Source organism: Pristis pectinata, chromosome 33 (assembly GCF_009764475.1).
Source record: "Pristis pectinata isolate sPriPec2 chromosome 33, sPriPec2.1.pri, whole genome shotgun sequence".
In the NCBI taxonomy this organism is placed as follows: domain Eukaryota; kingdom Metazoa; phylum Chordata; class Chondrichthyes; order Rhinopristiformes; family Pristidae; genus Pristis; species Pristis pectinata.
In genome coordinates, this window is record NC_067437.1 from 15,623,677 (window position 1) to 15,640,708 (window position 17,032).

Sequence of the window (17,032 nt, forward strand, 5' to 3'; positions counted from 1 at the left end):
TGATTCCCTTCAACCAAAAATACTGTGGCTATAAGAACAGGCTAGAGGCTGGGCGTCCTGCGGCAAGTAACTCAGCTCCTCTCACCTCAAAGCCTTTCCATCAGCTACATGGCACAAGTCAGGAGTGTGATGAAATTGTCCCTACTTGACTGGATGAGTGCAGCGCCAACAGACTTTCTCAAGAAACTCGACATCAGTTAGGACAAAGCAGCCTGCTTCACTGACACACAATATTCATTCTCTGCACCACCAGTCTACAATGGCAGTGTTATGTACCATCTACAAAATGCACTGCAGTTACTTGCCTGGGCTTTCCTGACAGAACCTCCCAAACCTGTGACCTTTAACACAAAAAGGACAAAGGCAGCAGGCACATGGGAATACCACTACCTCTCCAATTTGTTCAGCACCCTAACTTGGAAATATATCACTGGCCCTTCATTGTTGCCAAGTCTAAAGCCTGGAACACTCTTCCCAACGGCAGTGTGTAACAACCTTCACCAGACGAACAGCAATTCAAGACGGCAGCTCACCATCGCCTTCAAGGACAATAAATGCTGCCCAGATACCAAAAATGAATATTTAAAAAATGTAAACCTGTTGCTAGATGAAACAGAGATCATCAAGTACAAGATGGCTATTACATGGAACTATTGGGGCCAGAGTGTGATATCCCACACTAGTTTTTGTCAACTTGGAGGACGGGAGGAGAATGTTGAATGTTTTTGTTAAATCCCTTAGCTGATTCAGGATTCAAATGTTTTACTTCCTCTTCTACGTCGCAGCTTCTGACTGGGCATTGTGATGCACAAGGCATTTAGTGTGCGAGATAGGAGGGATGGATTGCTCATATGTAACCAATTTCATTGCTCAGGAGTACCTTTCTGTTTAACAGTTGCCTCTTCCAATGAATCAGTGAGCTTCCGTTTCACTGTCATAGCCTCAGCTTTATTCTGCTTGTGCTGCAAGTATTGGCACTTCTGTTTCCATACCTAGAATTTTAAGAAAAATCTTTTCACTTTCCATAATAAAAGCTCTCTATGTAATGTGTCTGTATCAAGAATAAATAGTCTTTGTGTTAGCTTTGAATGAGTCCTTGCAGAGTTCACTAAAGCCATAGAATCTGACATATTTGCACAAACTCAATCTTGTCACACATTAACAGCATTGTCAGCAGAGCTTGGGTTCACGTAACATCTGACCACATGAAACTGACAGGCCTTAAACAAAGTGGGGCTATGGGTTTTAGAAATAAAAACATACAATACAAAAGCAAGGGACCTATAATGAATCTTCATAAAGCACTGGTTTGACTACAACTGGGAAGACTATAAAGAATATAGGAAAGATTTACTCAAACAGGCCCAGTGTTCAGAAGTGCTTCAAAAGAACTTCAGAAGTGGTCCAGGGAGGAGGGACTTTAGAAATGTGGACAAATTGGAAAATCTGTTGTTAAAGAAGGCTGGAAGAACATCTGAAAGATGTCTATAAGATCATTAAAATATCAAACAAAATACATGAAAAATTACCACTGGCTCATGGGTCAAGAACTAAAAGGGCATAGACAAAAACAGAAAATGCTGGTAAATGCCTGGTAGCATTCACATCTACTGTGATGAAGTGCTTTGAGAGGTTGGTCATGGCTAGAATTAACTCCTGCCTGAGCAAGGACCTGGACCCGCTGCAATTTGCCTACCGCCACAACAGGTCTACAGTGGACACAATCTCACTGGCTCTCCACTTGGTTTTGGAGAACCTAGACAACAGCAAAACATACGCCAGGCTGCTGTTTATCGATTACAGCTCAGCGTTCAACACCATCATCCCCTCAGTACTAATCAACATGCTTCAAAACCTGGGCCTCTGTATGTCCCTCTGCAACTAGATCCTCAACTTTCTTATCCGGAGACCACAGTCAATACGGATCAGTAGTAACATCTCCTCCCCGCTGACAATCAACACAGGCACACCTCAAGGATGTGTGCTTAGCCCATTGCTCTACTTTCTTTACACTCATGACTGTGTGGCTAGGCACAGCTCAAATGCCATCTATAAATTCACCGATGACACCACTGTTGTTGGCAGAATCTAAGATGGTGACGAGGAGGTCTACATGAGTGAGACAGATCGGCTGGTCAAGTGGTGTTGCAACAACAACCTTGCACTCAATGTCAGCAAGACCAAGGAATTTATTGTGGATTTCAGGAAGGGGAAGTAGGGGGAACACACCAGTCCTCATTGAGGGGTCAGTGGTGGAAAAGGTGAGCAGGTTCAAGTTCCTGGGCGGCAACATCTCAGAGGATCTATCTTGGACCCAACACATTGATGCAATCATGAAGAAGGCACGTCAGCAGCTCAACTTCATTAGGAGTTTGAGGAGATTTGGTATGTCACCAAAGACTGTTGCAAATTTCTACAGATCTACGGTGGGAGAGCATTCTGACTGGTTGCATCACCACCTGATATGGAGGCTCCAATGCGCAGGATCCAAAGGGGCTGCAGAGGATTGTAGACTTAGCCAGCTTCATCACGGGCACAACCCTCCCCGCCATCATGGACATCTTCAAGAGGTGGTGCCTCAATGCAGCGGCATCCATCATTAAGGACCCTCACCACCCGGGACGTGCCCCCTTCACGTTACTACCATCGGGGAGGAGGTACAGGAGCCTGAAGACCCACATTCAATGTTTCAGGAACAGCTTCTTACCCTCCGCCATCAGATTTCTGAACGGTCCATGAACTCTACCTCATTATTCCTCTTTTGGACTATTTATTTATTTCTGTAACTTGTAGTAATTTTTATGTCTTTGCTCTGTACTGCTGCCGCAAAACAACAAACTTCATGACATATGTCAGTGATAATAAACCTGATTCTGATTCCAACACCCAGCAGGTCAGGCAGCATCTTCAAGAGAGAGAAACAGAATTAAAACTTCAGGTCAAAGAGTTCTGACAAAAGGTCTTAAACCGGACACTTAAAACTCTGTTTCTCTTTCCACAGCTGCTACCTGACCTGCTGAGTGTTTCCAACATTTTCTGTTTTCATTTCAGCTTTATAGTATCTGCAGTTTATTATTTTGATTTTCAGGACATAGATTTAAGATAATTGATAAAAGACCCAAGGCAACACAAGGAAACATTTTTGCACAGTTATGACATGGAATGCACTGCCTGAAAAATCTAATCGTGCATTTCACAAATGTAGGGCTATAGACAAAGAGTCACAGGAAACTGGACAAAGGTTTGCTCTTATGAAAAGCCAACACAATTCAATGACCGAATGAGCTCTTCCTGTATTGTAATCATTGTGATTCTATAAGCTATGTCAGTTCCTAACCATAGTAGCAAGAGAATCATGACTAACTCTTTGTTCAAACCCCTCCCTCCAACCATATGATCTCATGGAGAAGGGGAGAAAACATTCTCAAAACCCTCAGCCTTTCCAGACAATCAAAAAAATATATGGAAGGCATATCATTAAACCAGCACCAAACAAGCCACTCTGGTCTGCCTAAACTTTTGTGTGACCATTGCCAAGTTGTTTGCAAAGTAATAGTGTGTGCTCAGCTTCTAAAAGCTAGTCTGGATGCAGCACAACAGCAGGATAGGCTTACCTGTTTATCCTTGTCAGGAAGCTGTTTCCATACCTCAGCCAGCTTCTTGCTGAGCTCACCAAAATCTGTGGCAAAGACAAGCACAACCATCAGCAAGAAGCCGAATCCTGTTATAGTTAAGTACAGTGATACAACTGAGCTGGCACTGTCTTGTCAACTTATAGGAGCATGGGACTGATCCTCCAACATACTGCAATAGAAAATGATGTGCCAGAAGTAAATCAACCGTCTCCCAAGTTTTCAGCTGCTTCTTTGTTTAAGAAGTTAGTTATCTCATGCCCTGAACGTAAGCCCATATCTGGTATCACGTTCTACTTTTAAGATGGGTTGAACAAAACACAAATAAAACAGCAAATGCTAGAAATTCTGCAGATCAGGCAGTATCTGTGGAGAGGAATTACAGAATTAATTCTTCTCTCTACAGATGCCGCCCGAGCTGCTGAGAATTTCCAGCATTGTTTTTATTTCAAATTTCCAGCATCCACAATAATTTCCTTTCATAAACAATGTGGTCACATTGTACCTTTTGAAAGAGCTAACCACCCAGTCCCATTCCCTTGCCCTTTGTCCATATGTTTTTAAATGTTTCCTTTCTCTCAGTACTTATGCACTTCCTCGTTAGATGCTATGCGGATTCTGTTTCCATTAAACATTTGTATTCTAATAACTCAGAGTCAAACTAAAATACTATGATCTCCTTTTGATGATCATCTTAATTTGATAACCTTGTGTCACCAATAATGTCTCCTCGCCCTAGTGAACAGCTGATGCAATCTCGACATAAGGATTGGCAATGCATGAAGGAATAAGTGTGAGCTCACTGCTGTGAATTTCCAAGCATCTGTTCTACCCAATTTACAATATTCATTTGAATCTCATGCGATTCTCAAATGATCAGTTCAGAAAGACTCTGAAGATCCACTTCAAAGAAAAGTGACCCATAAATTATTCAGGATAAGCAGTTATTGGGATCCCATATACATGCAAAACGTTTTCATCATTCATTGGCAACCACTTCAGTCATATGAGTTTCTATGCTGCCTTCCTTACCAGACCAATGGGAATTCCTGCTGCATAAAACATACAGTACAATGCTTCTCACACAGTGCTAAAGCCATTTTGGATGTAGATGAATCTCTTTGATGATGAGATGTAGGTCTCCATATCTCCTCCAAGCAGTGCAGAGCCTTTGAACTTCTGTGCAGCATTATAAGAGGTGTCAAGCATATACTAATTCCCCTGCATCTACTGCATTAGTGGAATAGTTCATAATGGGTTGACTAAACTCAGCTCAGCGTTGTGGACTGGGGAGGCAAAGGTTAAACAGGTGGCTAGGCAGGGGAAGAAAAACATTTCTCAGCCCTCTGGAAAAATATTCTGTATAAACTTTTACCCTACTGATCTGAAAGATATGAAAGATTTAAGTTAATTGGAAGAAGAATGAAAGGAAATGAGCAGACAAGTAGATTTTCTAGCACTCGGTGGCAGCTTATAATTTGAAACGAGATGTCAGAAATAAACTGCCTAAAAGCAACTTCCCAAACAAAACAGCATGCATTCTGAAAAGGGAGAAAAATAATTGGATAGCTGTGAAAAAGGGCCAACAAAGATGGGCTGAATGGCCTCCTCTAGAGGACATCTGATAAAAATTTAAGGATCAATTTCTGATCTTGCTAGGAACAAAGGCCACAATTACTTCTGGAGGAGGATAGGAAAGTAAGACCATTTCTTAACTTGTTCTAGCCATTTGTTGAAAGCGGCGTCACAGGTAGACAGGGTGGTGAAAAAGGCATTTAGCATGCTGGCCTTCATCAGTCAGGTCATTGAGTATAGGAGATGGGACACTACGTTGTAGTTGGGCAAGTCATTCACGATGCCACACTTGGAGTACTACATACAGTTTTGATCACCCTGTTATAGGAAAGACGTGGTTAAACCAGAAAGAGTACAGAAAAGATTTATGAGGATGTTGTCAGGACTAGAGGGCCTGAGTTACAGGGAGAGGTTGGCCAGGCTAGGTCTTTATTCCTTGGAGCACAGGAGAATAAGGGGTGATCTTATAGAGGTTTATAAAATCATGAGGGGCATAGATAAGGTGGATGCTAGCAGTCTTTTACCCATGGTAGGGGAGTCTAAAACTAGGGGGCATAGATTTAGGGTGAGAGGGGAAAGATTTAAGAAGGGACTTGAGGGGCAACTTTTTCACACAGGAGGGTAGTGAGCATATGAAACGAGCTGCCAGAGGAAGTGGTTGAGGCAGGTACAATAGTGTCATTTAAAAAGCACTTGGGAAGGTACATGCAGGGGCAGGCTTAAGAGGGATATGGACCAAACTCAGGAAATTGGGACTAGATGGGTAGGCATCATGGTCATCATGGACTCTTTGGGCCAAAGGGCCTGTTTCCGTGCTGTATGACTCTATTAAGGACACAGGTTCTTCGTCCTGTTTCTTATTTCAGAGTCTATTATAGGGAAGAGTGTTGCTCACCCTCCCCACAACAAACAAGCTAGCAAGAAAACCTAAAACTGGGAGATGCGGAAAATCTGAAACAATGAAAAGAAAATGGTGGAAACACTCAGCCGGTCAGGCAGCACCTACAAAGAAAGAATCAGAATTAATGTTGCCTGTAATGTGAAAAAAATTACTCTTACCTATTCCTGGATGCTCAGCAACAATATTAATCCGGTACTCCTTGCAAAACAGCTGATAAGCAGACATATTCTTTTTTTTCTGCAATAAACATATAGAAATATCACAAAAGTAGCTCAAGAGCAAAAGTCAATTTTAAAAAGTAAAAAGTAGTAGTTAATACTTTAATTTTGATGCTCCTCTCAGCAATACCACATAAAATGCAGATTTTTCTTAATGATTTGCTACTTATAGGTTGACTAAATTAGGTTACTTCGAAAAATTTGAGCGAGTTTGTAATAAAGAAGAAAAATGCTCAAGTTTAAAATTGGCAGGGTTTCCTCTTTCAGATAACTCATCTCAGTATCAAACATTCTCAGATCACATAATTAAATGTACAATTCAATTTGCCCTGGCAATGTATATCTTGGTTCAGCCCAGATAGCGCCAATACTAAAAAAAAGCTCTTTATTAACAAAATAGCTGTTAACAGCTACTTGCTAAGTAATTAGCAATGGTGCATATTTATTCAAGGATAATGGTATTGTTGGGATCTTCCCCATATTGCCCCTGGTGGAGTCCTCAATATATTTAGTACACTTTTTAAGATGCCTTGGGGTTTTAATACGTATATTGAACAAGAGGGTAACCAGAGAAAGGAAGGCCATTAGGGACCAAAGGGGCAAACTATGCATGGAGTCAGAGGATGTCGGTAAGGTTTTGAATGAATACCTTTTCATCTGTATTGACCATAGGAGAAAGACATTATAGTTGGAGATTTCAGTTGGAATAGTGAAATTCTGGAGCACATTAAGGTTAAAAAGGTATTAGATGTCTTAGTGGGCATAAAGATAGATAAATCTCCAGGGCCTGATGAGATGTATCCCAGACTGTTATTCAAGGTAAAGGAGATGATCGCTGAGGCCCCAACAGATTAAATTTCCACTGGCCACAGGCAAGATGCCAGACTGGAAGACAGCAAATGTGGTTCCTTTGTTCAAGAAGGGTAGCAGAGAAAAGCCGGGTAAATATGGGCCAGTTAGGTCATCATCAGCGGTAGGAAATTATTGGAAAAATATTCTGAGGGACAGGATTAATCACACTTGGAAAGGCAAGGGTTGATTAGTGATAGTCAACCCAGACTTGTTGGTGGGATATCCTGTCTGATTCATTTAATTGGGTTTTTTGAAGAGGTAACTAATTATATGTTTACATGGACTTCAGTAAGGCCTTTGACAAGGTCCCACATGGAAGACTGGCCCAAAAGGTTATAGTGCATGGAATCCAAGGCAAGTTGAATCTAAAATTTGCTTGGTAATAGGAGACAAAGGGTGATGATGGAGGGCTGCTCTGTGTTTGAAAGCCTGTGACCAGCTATAGGTGCTGGGAGCCTTGGTATTTGTTATATACATTAACAACTTAGATGTGAATGTAGAAATTGGTAATTGGTTTATTATTGTCACATGTACTGCAGTGAAAAACTTTATTTTGCGTGCCTTCTATACAGATTATTTTGCAACATCAGTACATTGAGTACAAGGGAAAAAGCATTAACAGAATGCAGAATATAGTGTTAGTTGCAGAATATAGTGTTAGTTACAGAATTAGCAACTTTGCAGAGGAAACAAAAATTGGTGGTGTGAGGAAGGTAGTTTCAGGCAACAGAATGACATAAAGTTAATCCTGATAGGTTCGAAGCAATGCCAATTGAAGGGTCTAAGAAGAGTAAGACATACATCATGAATAATATATACATGGGAATATTGGCAAACAAATGGATGTTGGTGTTTAAGTCCAAAGATCCCTGAAATTGGCAGCACCAGTAGATAGGGTGGTGAAGAAGGCATATTGGATACTTGCTTCATTAGTGGGGTATAGAATAGAAGTGCAGAAGAACTTGGTACAACCTTATAAGACATCAATTAGACCACAGCTGGAATAGTGCGGGCAGTTCTGGTTGCCACACTATAAGAAAAATGTGACTGGACTGGAAAGGGTGCAGAGGAGATTCAACAGGTTATTGCTTGGGATAGAATGCTTCCGTTACGAAGAGAGACTGGATAAGCTGGATTTGTTTTCCTTGGAGAAGAGGAGGCCAAGGAGGAACCTGATAGAGGTACACAAAATTATGAGGGGCATAGATAAGGAAGAGAATTGGAAACTTTTCCCCATCTAAAACTGGAGGACATAGGTTTAAGGTGAGGAGTAGCAAGAGGTTAGAGGGGATCCAAGAAGGAATATTTTCACCCAGTGGGTAACTGCAATCTGGAATGCACTGCCTATAGAGTTGGTGAATAGGAGTAGTATAGACAGGTTGGCATTGATGGTCAGCATACGCATGGTGGGCTGGAGGGTCTGTTTCTGGGCTTAATGTGTCTATAACTCTGTTTCACTCAAGCATTTGGATCATCCAGTAAATGAAAATTAAGTGATTCACTTGTACTTTTTACAATCTAGTGTACTGCATTTGATGTTCACAATGTGGCCTCCTCTACACTGGAGAGAAGAAACACATCACAGAGGATCCAAGTTCAATCCACAGCACGACCCCGAGCTTCCTATTGCCTGCCACTTTACCTCTTCATCCACTCCAACCTGCAAGCCTATGGCCTCTTGCACTGTTAGAACAAAGGCCAACTGAAGCTCCTCTTGTGGTTTGTGGATTTCTATGAATATGCTGATCAAATTAGAGGAAGTTCTCACTCTGAGGCAATGATTACTTCCTAGATTACAATGGTGACTACATTTCAAAAGCATTTCATTCTCATTGTGCTTGGGGCATCCCAAGGTTCAATAAGATGTTGGATAAAAATTTTTAATGTGATCATATCCAATCTAAACTGGCAGCAACTTGGACATGTAACTAAAAGTTTAATGTTTCAAAGAAGGTACTTGAGTAACCCTACCTTTTCAGGTTTCTCAATCTTTTCTTTGTCTCTTTCTTCCTTTTTCTTCTTTTTCTCGGTCTGTCCTTCAATATGGAATATGGAAGGTGGGGGCACATTTATTGCATAAGGTGTGCTAACGGACGGCTGCGGTGGATAACAGCACTTCGTGGCTGACAAGACCTTCCCTGAGCCATGAGCCAGCAGCTTCTTAGATTTTGAGTGTTTCTTTTCTTTGTGTTTGTCTTTGTCCTTCTTCTTTTTGCTTTTTTTGTCTTTCTTCTTTTTCTTTTTCATCTCTCGGAAAGAATCGTCGATAACTAGCTCTCCCGCCTCAAGCTCCCCACCAGAGGACGATGCAGAGTCCAATGTCTCTAAACCCGTGAACTCATACTCGGAAAGGTTGCTGGCGTGAACGTCAGTGTAGAAATGCGAAGCAGAGTCAAAGCCCTCACTAACCCGAGACTCTGACTTATGTTTTTTGCGAACAGCTGATGCCTTTGGCAAACTGTGGGCATCGAGGGCAGAAAGAAAAGTGCCATGTTCCTCCCTACTCACCTTCTTGGATGATTTCTTTAAACTTGACGTCCCTGCAAAATTAAATGCCTCATCATCCATGCCCGATTTGTCCTTGGGTGAGAGGAGGAGTTTCATTTTTAAACCCTCCCCCTCACGCACAGTCACAGTGTCCGTATTTACAAAAAGTGGCTTCATCTTCTTTGATTTGTGGAAGCTTCCTTCTTCAGAGAGATCCTCGGGCTCTGCACTGGCAGCTTTTTTCTTGTGCTCCTTCTTACTCTCTGTGTAAAAAGGAGGAGGGTAGGACGGTGAGCCAAAAGCAGAAAATGGTTTCTCGACTTTTTTAGAAGGCTTTGCGACTGTAGGTACCGGTGAGGTTATAGCCTTGAGGAGGCCCATGGCAGTGTCAGGCTGTTGACCATCAAATTTCTTTTTCTTCTTTACAGGTTCCATAGGTGACAGCTCTATGTAAACACAGAGAAAAAGAAATACTGAGTTGTTTTGTAACAAAAGTTCACAGGATTGCCGCACGAACTGGGTCTTCTTCCTGATGAAAAGGAAAAGCTGTGGAATAGTTTATTTAATGACATTTAATGTTATGAAGGGGTTTGGCAGGGTAGACAGAGATGTTTCAGATATCCTAAATACAAGGTAATTATCAAAAAAACCCAATAGGGAATTCAAGAGAAATGTTTTTACCCAGAATTTGTCACCACAAAAGTTGTCACCACAGGAAATGATTGAGGCAAATACCTTAAATAACTAAAGAACAGAACACAGAGTTGGAATAAATAGGCCATTTGTATATTATTCCTGGTGCAATGCCACAACGATCAACTATTTATAATCTATAGGAATGACTTGAATGAAAGGTTTGAGTACAAACTAAACCTGCTAAAAAATGTGTTTACTTGAGGGCTGTGAGTCTTTGGAACCTTCTACTCCTGAGTGACAACAGAAAGCTGGGAAATAAGTTCCAAGTGGTATGCAAAGAGCAGTAGAGAGGAGGTAAATGAATTGGCAAAAGGATGTCAGATGAGGAAATATGGAGGTTATTTATTTTGAAAGAAGGAATTAAACAAAAACAGTAAAATCCCAAGCAACTAGTTGGTGCTCAGAGGAATCTTGGTGTCCTTGATTTTTGATACACAGACAGTTAATGTGCCCATTTACAATAAGCAACTGGAAAGGATACGTTAATCTTCATTGCAAAGGAGTTGAATTGTAAAACTAATGTGACAATTGTTAAAGGCTTTGGTGAGGCCTAACCTGAGGATAGTTTGAAGTTTTGATCCTTCTACAGAAGAAAGGTAAAGGCTGCCTCAGCGACAATAGCACATGAACTCAACAGACTAATTCTTGGAAATAGTGGGTCAGAGGATGAGTGCACGAAAAGAATTTGTCTGGAGTTTAGAAAAATGGATGGTAACCTTATTGGGATATACAAGATTCTGAAGGGGGAAAAATTGAGGTAGTTTGCCCTGGCTGGAGAATCTAGAACTAGGAGACAAGTCCAGAATTTAGGTCCTTTAGGACTGAGCTGAGAAAAAAATGTGTTTACTTGAGGGCTGTGAGTCTTTGGAACCTTCTACTCCTGAGTGACGTGGATGCTCAGTCACTGTGTATATTCAGATTGATAGATTTTCAAACACTGAATGAAGATGCAACACGGACATGAGGCAGAGGATCAGCTATAATCCTTACAGAATAGCAGAGCAAACCTAAAAAAAATCATGGCCCAATCCTTCACCTACTTCACAGTCTTGATGAACTTTTCTAAATTAAAAAGTATTGCAGGACAGCTCAGGCCCATGTGCTATACAGCATGCAGGAATTCCAAGATGATCCCTGAAGTCTAGATAACTGCATCTACAGCAACCAGTATGGCCAGCTTGAGCACCAGCTGGAGGCACTATGGTGTATCCATGAAGCTGAAATTTAAGTGGATAGCACATTTTTAAGAGGTGGTCGCTGCACATCTTAAGGCAAGGTGGTTACAATAGGAATGGGTGGCCACCAAGCAGAGGAACGGAGGCAAGCAGGTAGTCAGGGAAACCTTTCCATAACTACGTTGAAACTTACTCTTGTTCCAGGACAGTTTCTCCTTGTTGAAATATGCTGGAATCTGAGGAGTCCAGCAAAGAGCCAAAATCATAGTACTGTGGTGGTTCAAATGTGTTGAAGGAGAGGAGCAAGAGTCCATGAGAAAAAGTGGTAGGAGAGCAGTGTGGAGGGCAGTGTAGAGGAGCAGAGGGATCTGGGGGTTCATATCCACAGATCACTGAAAGTTGCCTCACAGGTGGATAGGGTAGTTAAGAAAGCTTATGGGATGTTAGCTTTCATGAGTCGGGGGATCGAGTTTAAGAGCCGCGAAGTGATGATGCAGCTTTACAAAACTCCGGTTAGGCCACACTTAAAGTACGGTGTCCAGTTCTGGTCGCCTCATTATAGGAAGGATGTGGAGGCATTGGAAAGGGTGCAGAGGAGATTTACCAGGATGCTGCCTGGATTAGAGAGTATGGATTATGAGGAGAGACTAAAGGAGCTAGAGCTGTTCTCATTGGAGAGAAGGAAGATGAGGGGAGACATGATAGAGGTATACAAGATATTGAGAGGAATAGATAGAGTGGACAGCCAGCGCCTCTTTCCCAGGGCGCCAATGCTCAAAGCAAGAGGACATGGCTTTAAGGTATTGGGTGGGAAGTTCAAGGGTGATGTCAGAGGGAGGTTTTTCACCCAGAGAGTGTTTGGTGCATGGAATGTGCTGCCTGGGATGTTGGTGGAGGCTGATACATTGGACAAGTTCAAGAGATTGTTAGATAAGCATGTGGAGGAATTTAAGTTAGACGGATATGTGGGAGGAAGGGGTTAGATATAGGTGTGGTTTGAAGGGCGGCACAACATGGTGGGCTGAAGGGCCTGTATTGTGCTGTATTGTTCTATGGTTTCTATGGAGATTCAATAGTGAGGGGAATTGACAGGTGCTCCTCTCAATCCCTGATTTTACAGGGGAAGTACAGTCAATACAGAAGGAAAACTAAGCTAGTTCACTAGACAGAATAGACATGGACGTGATGAGATACATGGGAAGAATGCAAGGCTAAATTGCATCTAGTTTAATGCAAGGAATCTGACAAGTAAAGCAGGTAAACTGAGAATGTTTCTCAACAAGTGGGATTATGAAATTGTTCCTATCACTGAGACAACGTTGAAAGGAGGGTAGGACTGGTAACAGCATTCCAAGAAAAAGAATCTGCAGGCATTATATACGAGGATTAAGGAGTGCATAACTGCAGTAATGAGGGCATATATCCTGGAAGAGTCTTCAAATGAGGCTATATGGGTAGTGAATAGAAACAAAAAGGGACCGATCACTTTATTGCAAATATACTACAGACATCCTAACAATCAGTGGAAGAGAGAAGCATATATTGTATGCAAGTCACAGAGAGGTACAAGAGTAATAAGGTTACAGTGGTAGAGGATTTCAACTTACCCAGTATTAATTGGGATTGCTTTGGTGTGCAAAGCTTAGATGGGGTAGAAATTTTAAATGTACATTCAGGAGAGCTTTTTGAGACAATACATAGATACGTGCCCTACTAGAGAAGGGGCATTACTAGATCTAATCTTATGTAGAAGTGCAGGTGGTTGGAGTGTCAGTCGGAGAACATTTTGGAGATAGTGGCCATAACTTCTTTAGTTTTAAGGTTGTTATGGAAAGGGATAAGGATTGCTGGGAAATTAAAGTCTTAAATTTGGATAAGGCTGATTTTAACATTGTAGACCAAAGCCAGCAAAAGCAGACTGGAGGTAACTACTTGCAGCTACGTCTACATCTAATAAATAAGAGTCATTTAAAAATGAAAACACTGATATTTCAGGGCCAATGTGTTCCCATAAGGATGAAATGCAAGGACAACGGGACCAAGGAACTCTGGATTCAAACTTTATAGAGAATCCGATAAAGGATAAAAAGCTTATGGCAAGTACAGTGAACTTAAAATGGCGGAGGCCCACCTCGTGTATAGAGATTGATGGGAGGTACTTAAAAAGTACTTAGGAGGAGGGCAGAGAGGGTGCATGATATATCAATAGCAGACAAGATTAAGGAAATTACTAAAGCATTTTAGAAGTATATTAAGGGAAAGAGGGTAACCAGGGAAAGAGTAGGACCACATAAAGATAAAAGGGGCAATCTATACATGGAGCCAGAGATGTAGGCAGTCTTAAATGAATACCTCTCATCTGATTCCTTAAGGAAAAGGACACCAAAACGTTAACTGTTTCTCTTTCCACAGATGCTGCCTGACCTGTTGAGTGTTTCCAGCATTTTATGTCAGTGGTAAAGAAGTTATTGGAAAACAAAACTCTGAGGGACAGGATTAGTCTACACTATGAAAAACAGGGATTAATCAAAGAAAATCAGCATGGCTTTGTTAGGGGAAGATCCTCTCTAATCAATTTGATTGATTATTTCCAGAGGTAATAAAATGCATTGATGAAGGCAATGCAGTTGCTGTAATCTGCATTATTTCAGTAAAGCCTCTGACAAGTCCCCACATGGAGCTCGTGGGATCCAGGACAATTTGGAAAATTGGATCCAAAACTGGCTTGATGATAGGAGGCAGAGGGTGATGATGATGGATTGTGATTGAAAGCCTATGACCCGTAGTGTACCAAGAGGCTTGGTGCTGGAACCCTTATTATTTTCTATAAATATCAACAACTCGGATGTGAATGTAGGAGGTACAATTAGTAAGTATGCAGATGACCCAGCAATTGGGATACATGCTTCCATTGAATATAAAAGCAGGGGGGTTTAAGGCACAGCTTTATAAAACAATGGTTAGGCTACAACTGGACTATTGTGTGCAGTTCTGGTTGTCACACTACAGGAAAGATGCGATTGCACTGGAGAGGGTGCAGAGGAGATTTACCAGGATGTTGCCTGGCATGGAACATTCAGTTGAGAGGAGGAACTGGATAGGCTGGATTTATTTTCCTCAGAGTGGAGGAGGCTGGGGTGGGCAGCGGGGGGGGGGGCGGGTGGGAGGTGGTACCTGATAGAGGTCTACAAAATTATGAGGGGCTGAGATAAGCAAGATAATAGGAAAATTTTCCCCATAGCAAAGGTATCTAAAACTAGAGGATAGGGTTTAGTGTAAGTGGCAAGAGGCAAGTTTTAGAGGGGATCCGAGGAAGACATTTTTCACACAGAGGAGTTGGAGTTGGGAATCTGGAACACACTGCCCATTTGCATGGTGGAGGCAGAGACTCTCAAAACATTTGACAAGTATCTAGATGAGCACCAAGGCATTGGAGTCTATGAGCCAAGTACTAGAAAATGGGATTAGTATAGATATGTACTTGATCAGCAGTAGTGTCATGGTGGGCTGAAGGCCATTTTTTGTACTGTGAGACTCTTTTGTACTTAACAACACATAGAAAGTCTTCAAAAGACAATGTCATTGCACTTGCATATAGAAACCCATTTCGTACTAGGTGTTTATAGGATTATTACACTTCAGGAAAGATTTCAAGGCCTTAGAGGGTGCAGAAGAAATTCAGCAGGTTCCACATGGAATGCAGGGCTTCAGCTATGATGCCAGATATTACAGAACCTGGAATTATTCTCTACTGAGCACAGGGGGTCTAAAAGAGATTTAGTGAGTGTTTATAAAATAAATAGAAAGTGTTTTCAATGGCAAGTAACCAGAGGAGGCAGATGTCGGTAATCGGCAAAACAAATGTGGCGCAAGCAGAAATTCTGCACTGACCAAATTGCAAACAGCTTCTTAGCATTTACAATATAAAATCCCTTCAAATTTTAGACATCTAGTCATTTCTCAACTTTTCCTTCATAAAAGTGGGAGGGGGGAGGGTGGGAAATGTCCTTTTTGTCTCTTTTCTTGCAGTTAGAACCATAGAACAATACAGCACAATACAGGCCCTTCAGCCCACCATGTTGTGCCGCCCTTCAAACCACACCTATATCTAACCCCTTCCTCCCACATATCCCTCTAACTTAAATTCCTCCACATGCTTATCTAACAATCTCTTGAACTTGACCAACGTACTTGCCTCCACCACTACCCCTGGCAGAGCATTCCATGCACCAAACACTCTGGGTGAAAAACCTCCCTCTGACATCTCCCTTGAACTTCCCACCCATTACCTTAAAGCCGTGTCCTCTTGTTTTGAGCATTGGGGCCCTGGGAAAGAGGCGCTGGCTGTCCACTCTATCTATTCCTCTCAATATTTTATATACCTCTATCATGTCTCCCCTCATCCTCCTTCTCTCCAATGAGTAAAGCCCTAGTTCCCTTAGTCTCTCCTCATAATCCATACTCTCTAATCCAGGCAGCATCCTGGTGAATCTCCTCTGCACTCTTTCCAACGCCTCCACATCCTTCCTATAATGAGGCGACCAGAACTGGACACAGTACTCTAAGTGTGGTCTAACCAGAGTTTTGTAAAGCTGCATCATTACTTCGCGGCTCTCAAACTCGATCCCACGACTTATGAAAGCTAACATCACATAAACTTTCTTAACTACTGTATCCACCTGTGAGGCAACTTTCAGTAATCTGTGGATATGAACCCCCAGATCCCTCTGCTCCTCTACACTGCCCAGAATCCTGCCATTTACCTTGTACTCTGCCTTGGAATTAGTCCTTCCAAAGTGTACCACCTCACACTTCTCCGGATTGAACACCATCTGCCACTTCTCAGCCCAGTTCTGCATCCTATCAATATCCCTCTGTAAGCTTTGACAGCCCTCCACACTATCCACAACACCACCAATCTTTGTGTCATCTGCAAACTTGCTAACCCACTCTTCCACCCCCTCATTTGTCATTAATAAATATCACAAAAAGTAGAGGTCCCAGAACCAATCCCTGTGGGACACCACTAGTCACAGCCCTCCAATCAGAATGCACTCCCTCCCCCACAACCCTCTGCTTTCTACAGGCAAGCCAATTCTGAATCCACATGGCCAAGCCTCCCTGAATGCCATGGCCTCTGACCTTCTGAAGAAGCCGACCATGCGGAACCTTGTCAAACGCCTTACTAAAATCCACGTAGACCACATCTACTGCACTACCCTCATCAACCTTCCTGGTCACCTCCTCAAAGAACCCTATCAGTCTTATGAGGCAAGATCTTCCCTTCACAAAGCCATGCTGGCTGTCCCTAATCAGTTCATGATTCTCTAAATGCTCATAGATCCTATCTCTTAGAATCCTTTCTAACAGTTTACCCACCACAGACGTAAGGCTCACCGGTCTATAATTCCCTGGACTATCCCTACTACCTTTTTTGAATAAGGGGACAACATTCGCCACCCTCCAATCCTCCGGTACCATCCCCGTGGACAACAA

At 42.1% G+C, this 17,032-nt stretch overlaps 1 protein-coding gene across 5 annotated transcripts in view; it reads right to left on the reverse strand.

The window, feature by feature from the left end:
* Nucleotides 1-17,032, reverse strand: part of hmgxb4a (HMG box domain containing 4a) — a 48,027-nt gene that overhangs the window by 17,826 nt on the left and 13,169 nt on the right. For all 5 annotated transcript variants that reach the window (XR_007958547.1, XR_007958546.1, XR_007958548.1 and 2 more), the window contains 4 exons: nt 9,150-10,111; nt 6,267-6,345; nt 3,615-3,679; nt 881-992 (listed from right to left, as the gene is read on the reverse strand). Coding sequence is in view for 2 of the 5 variants with exons in the window: in XM_052043250.1 (XP_051899210.1) it covers nt 881-992; nt 3,615-3,679; nt 6,267-6,345; nt 9,150-10,111 (1,218 nt within the window). In the remaining 3 variants the exon portion in view is untranslated. The remainder of the gene's footprint in view (nt 1-880; nt 993-3,614; nt 3,680-6,266; nt 6,346-9,149; nt 10,112-17,032) is intronic.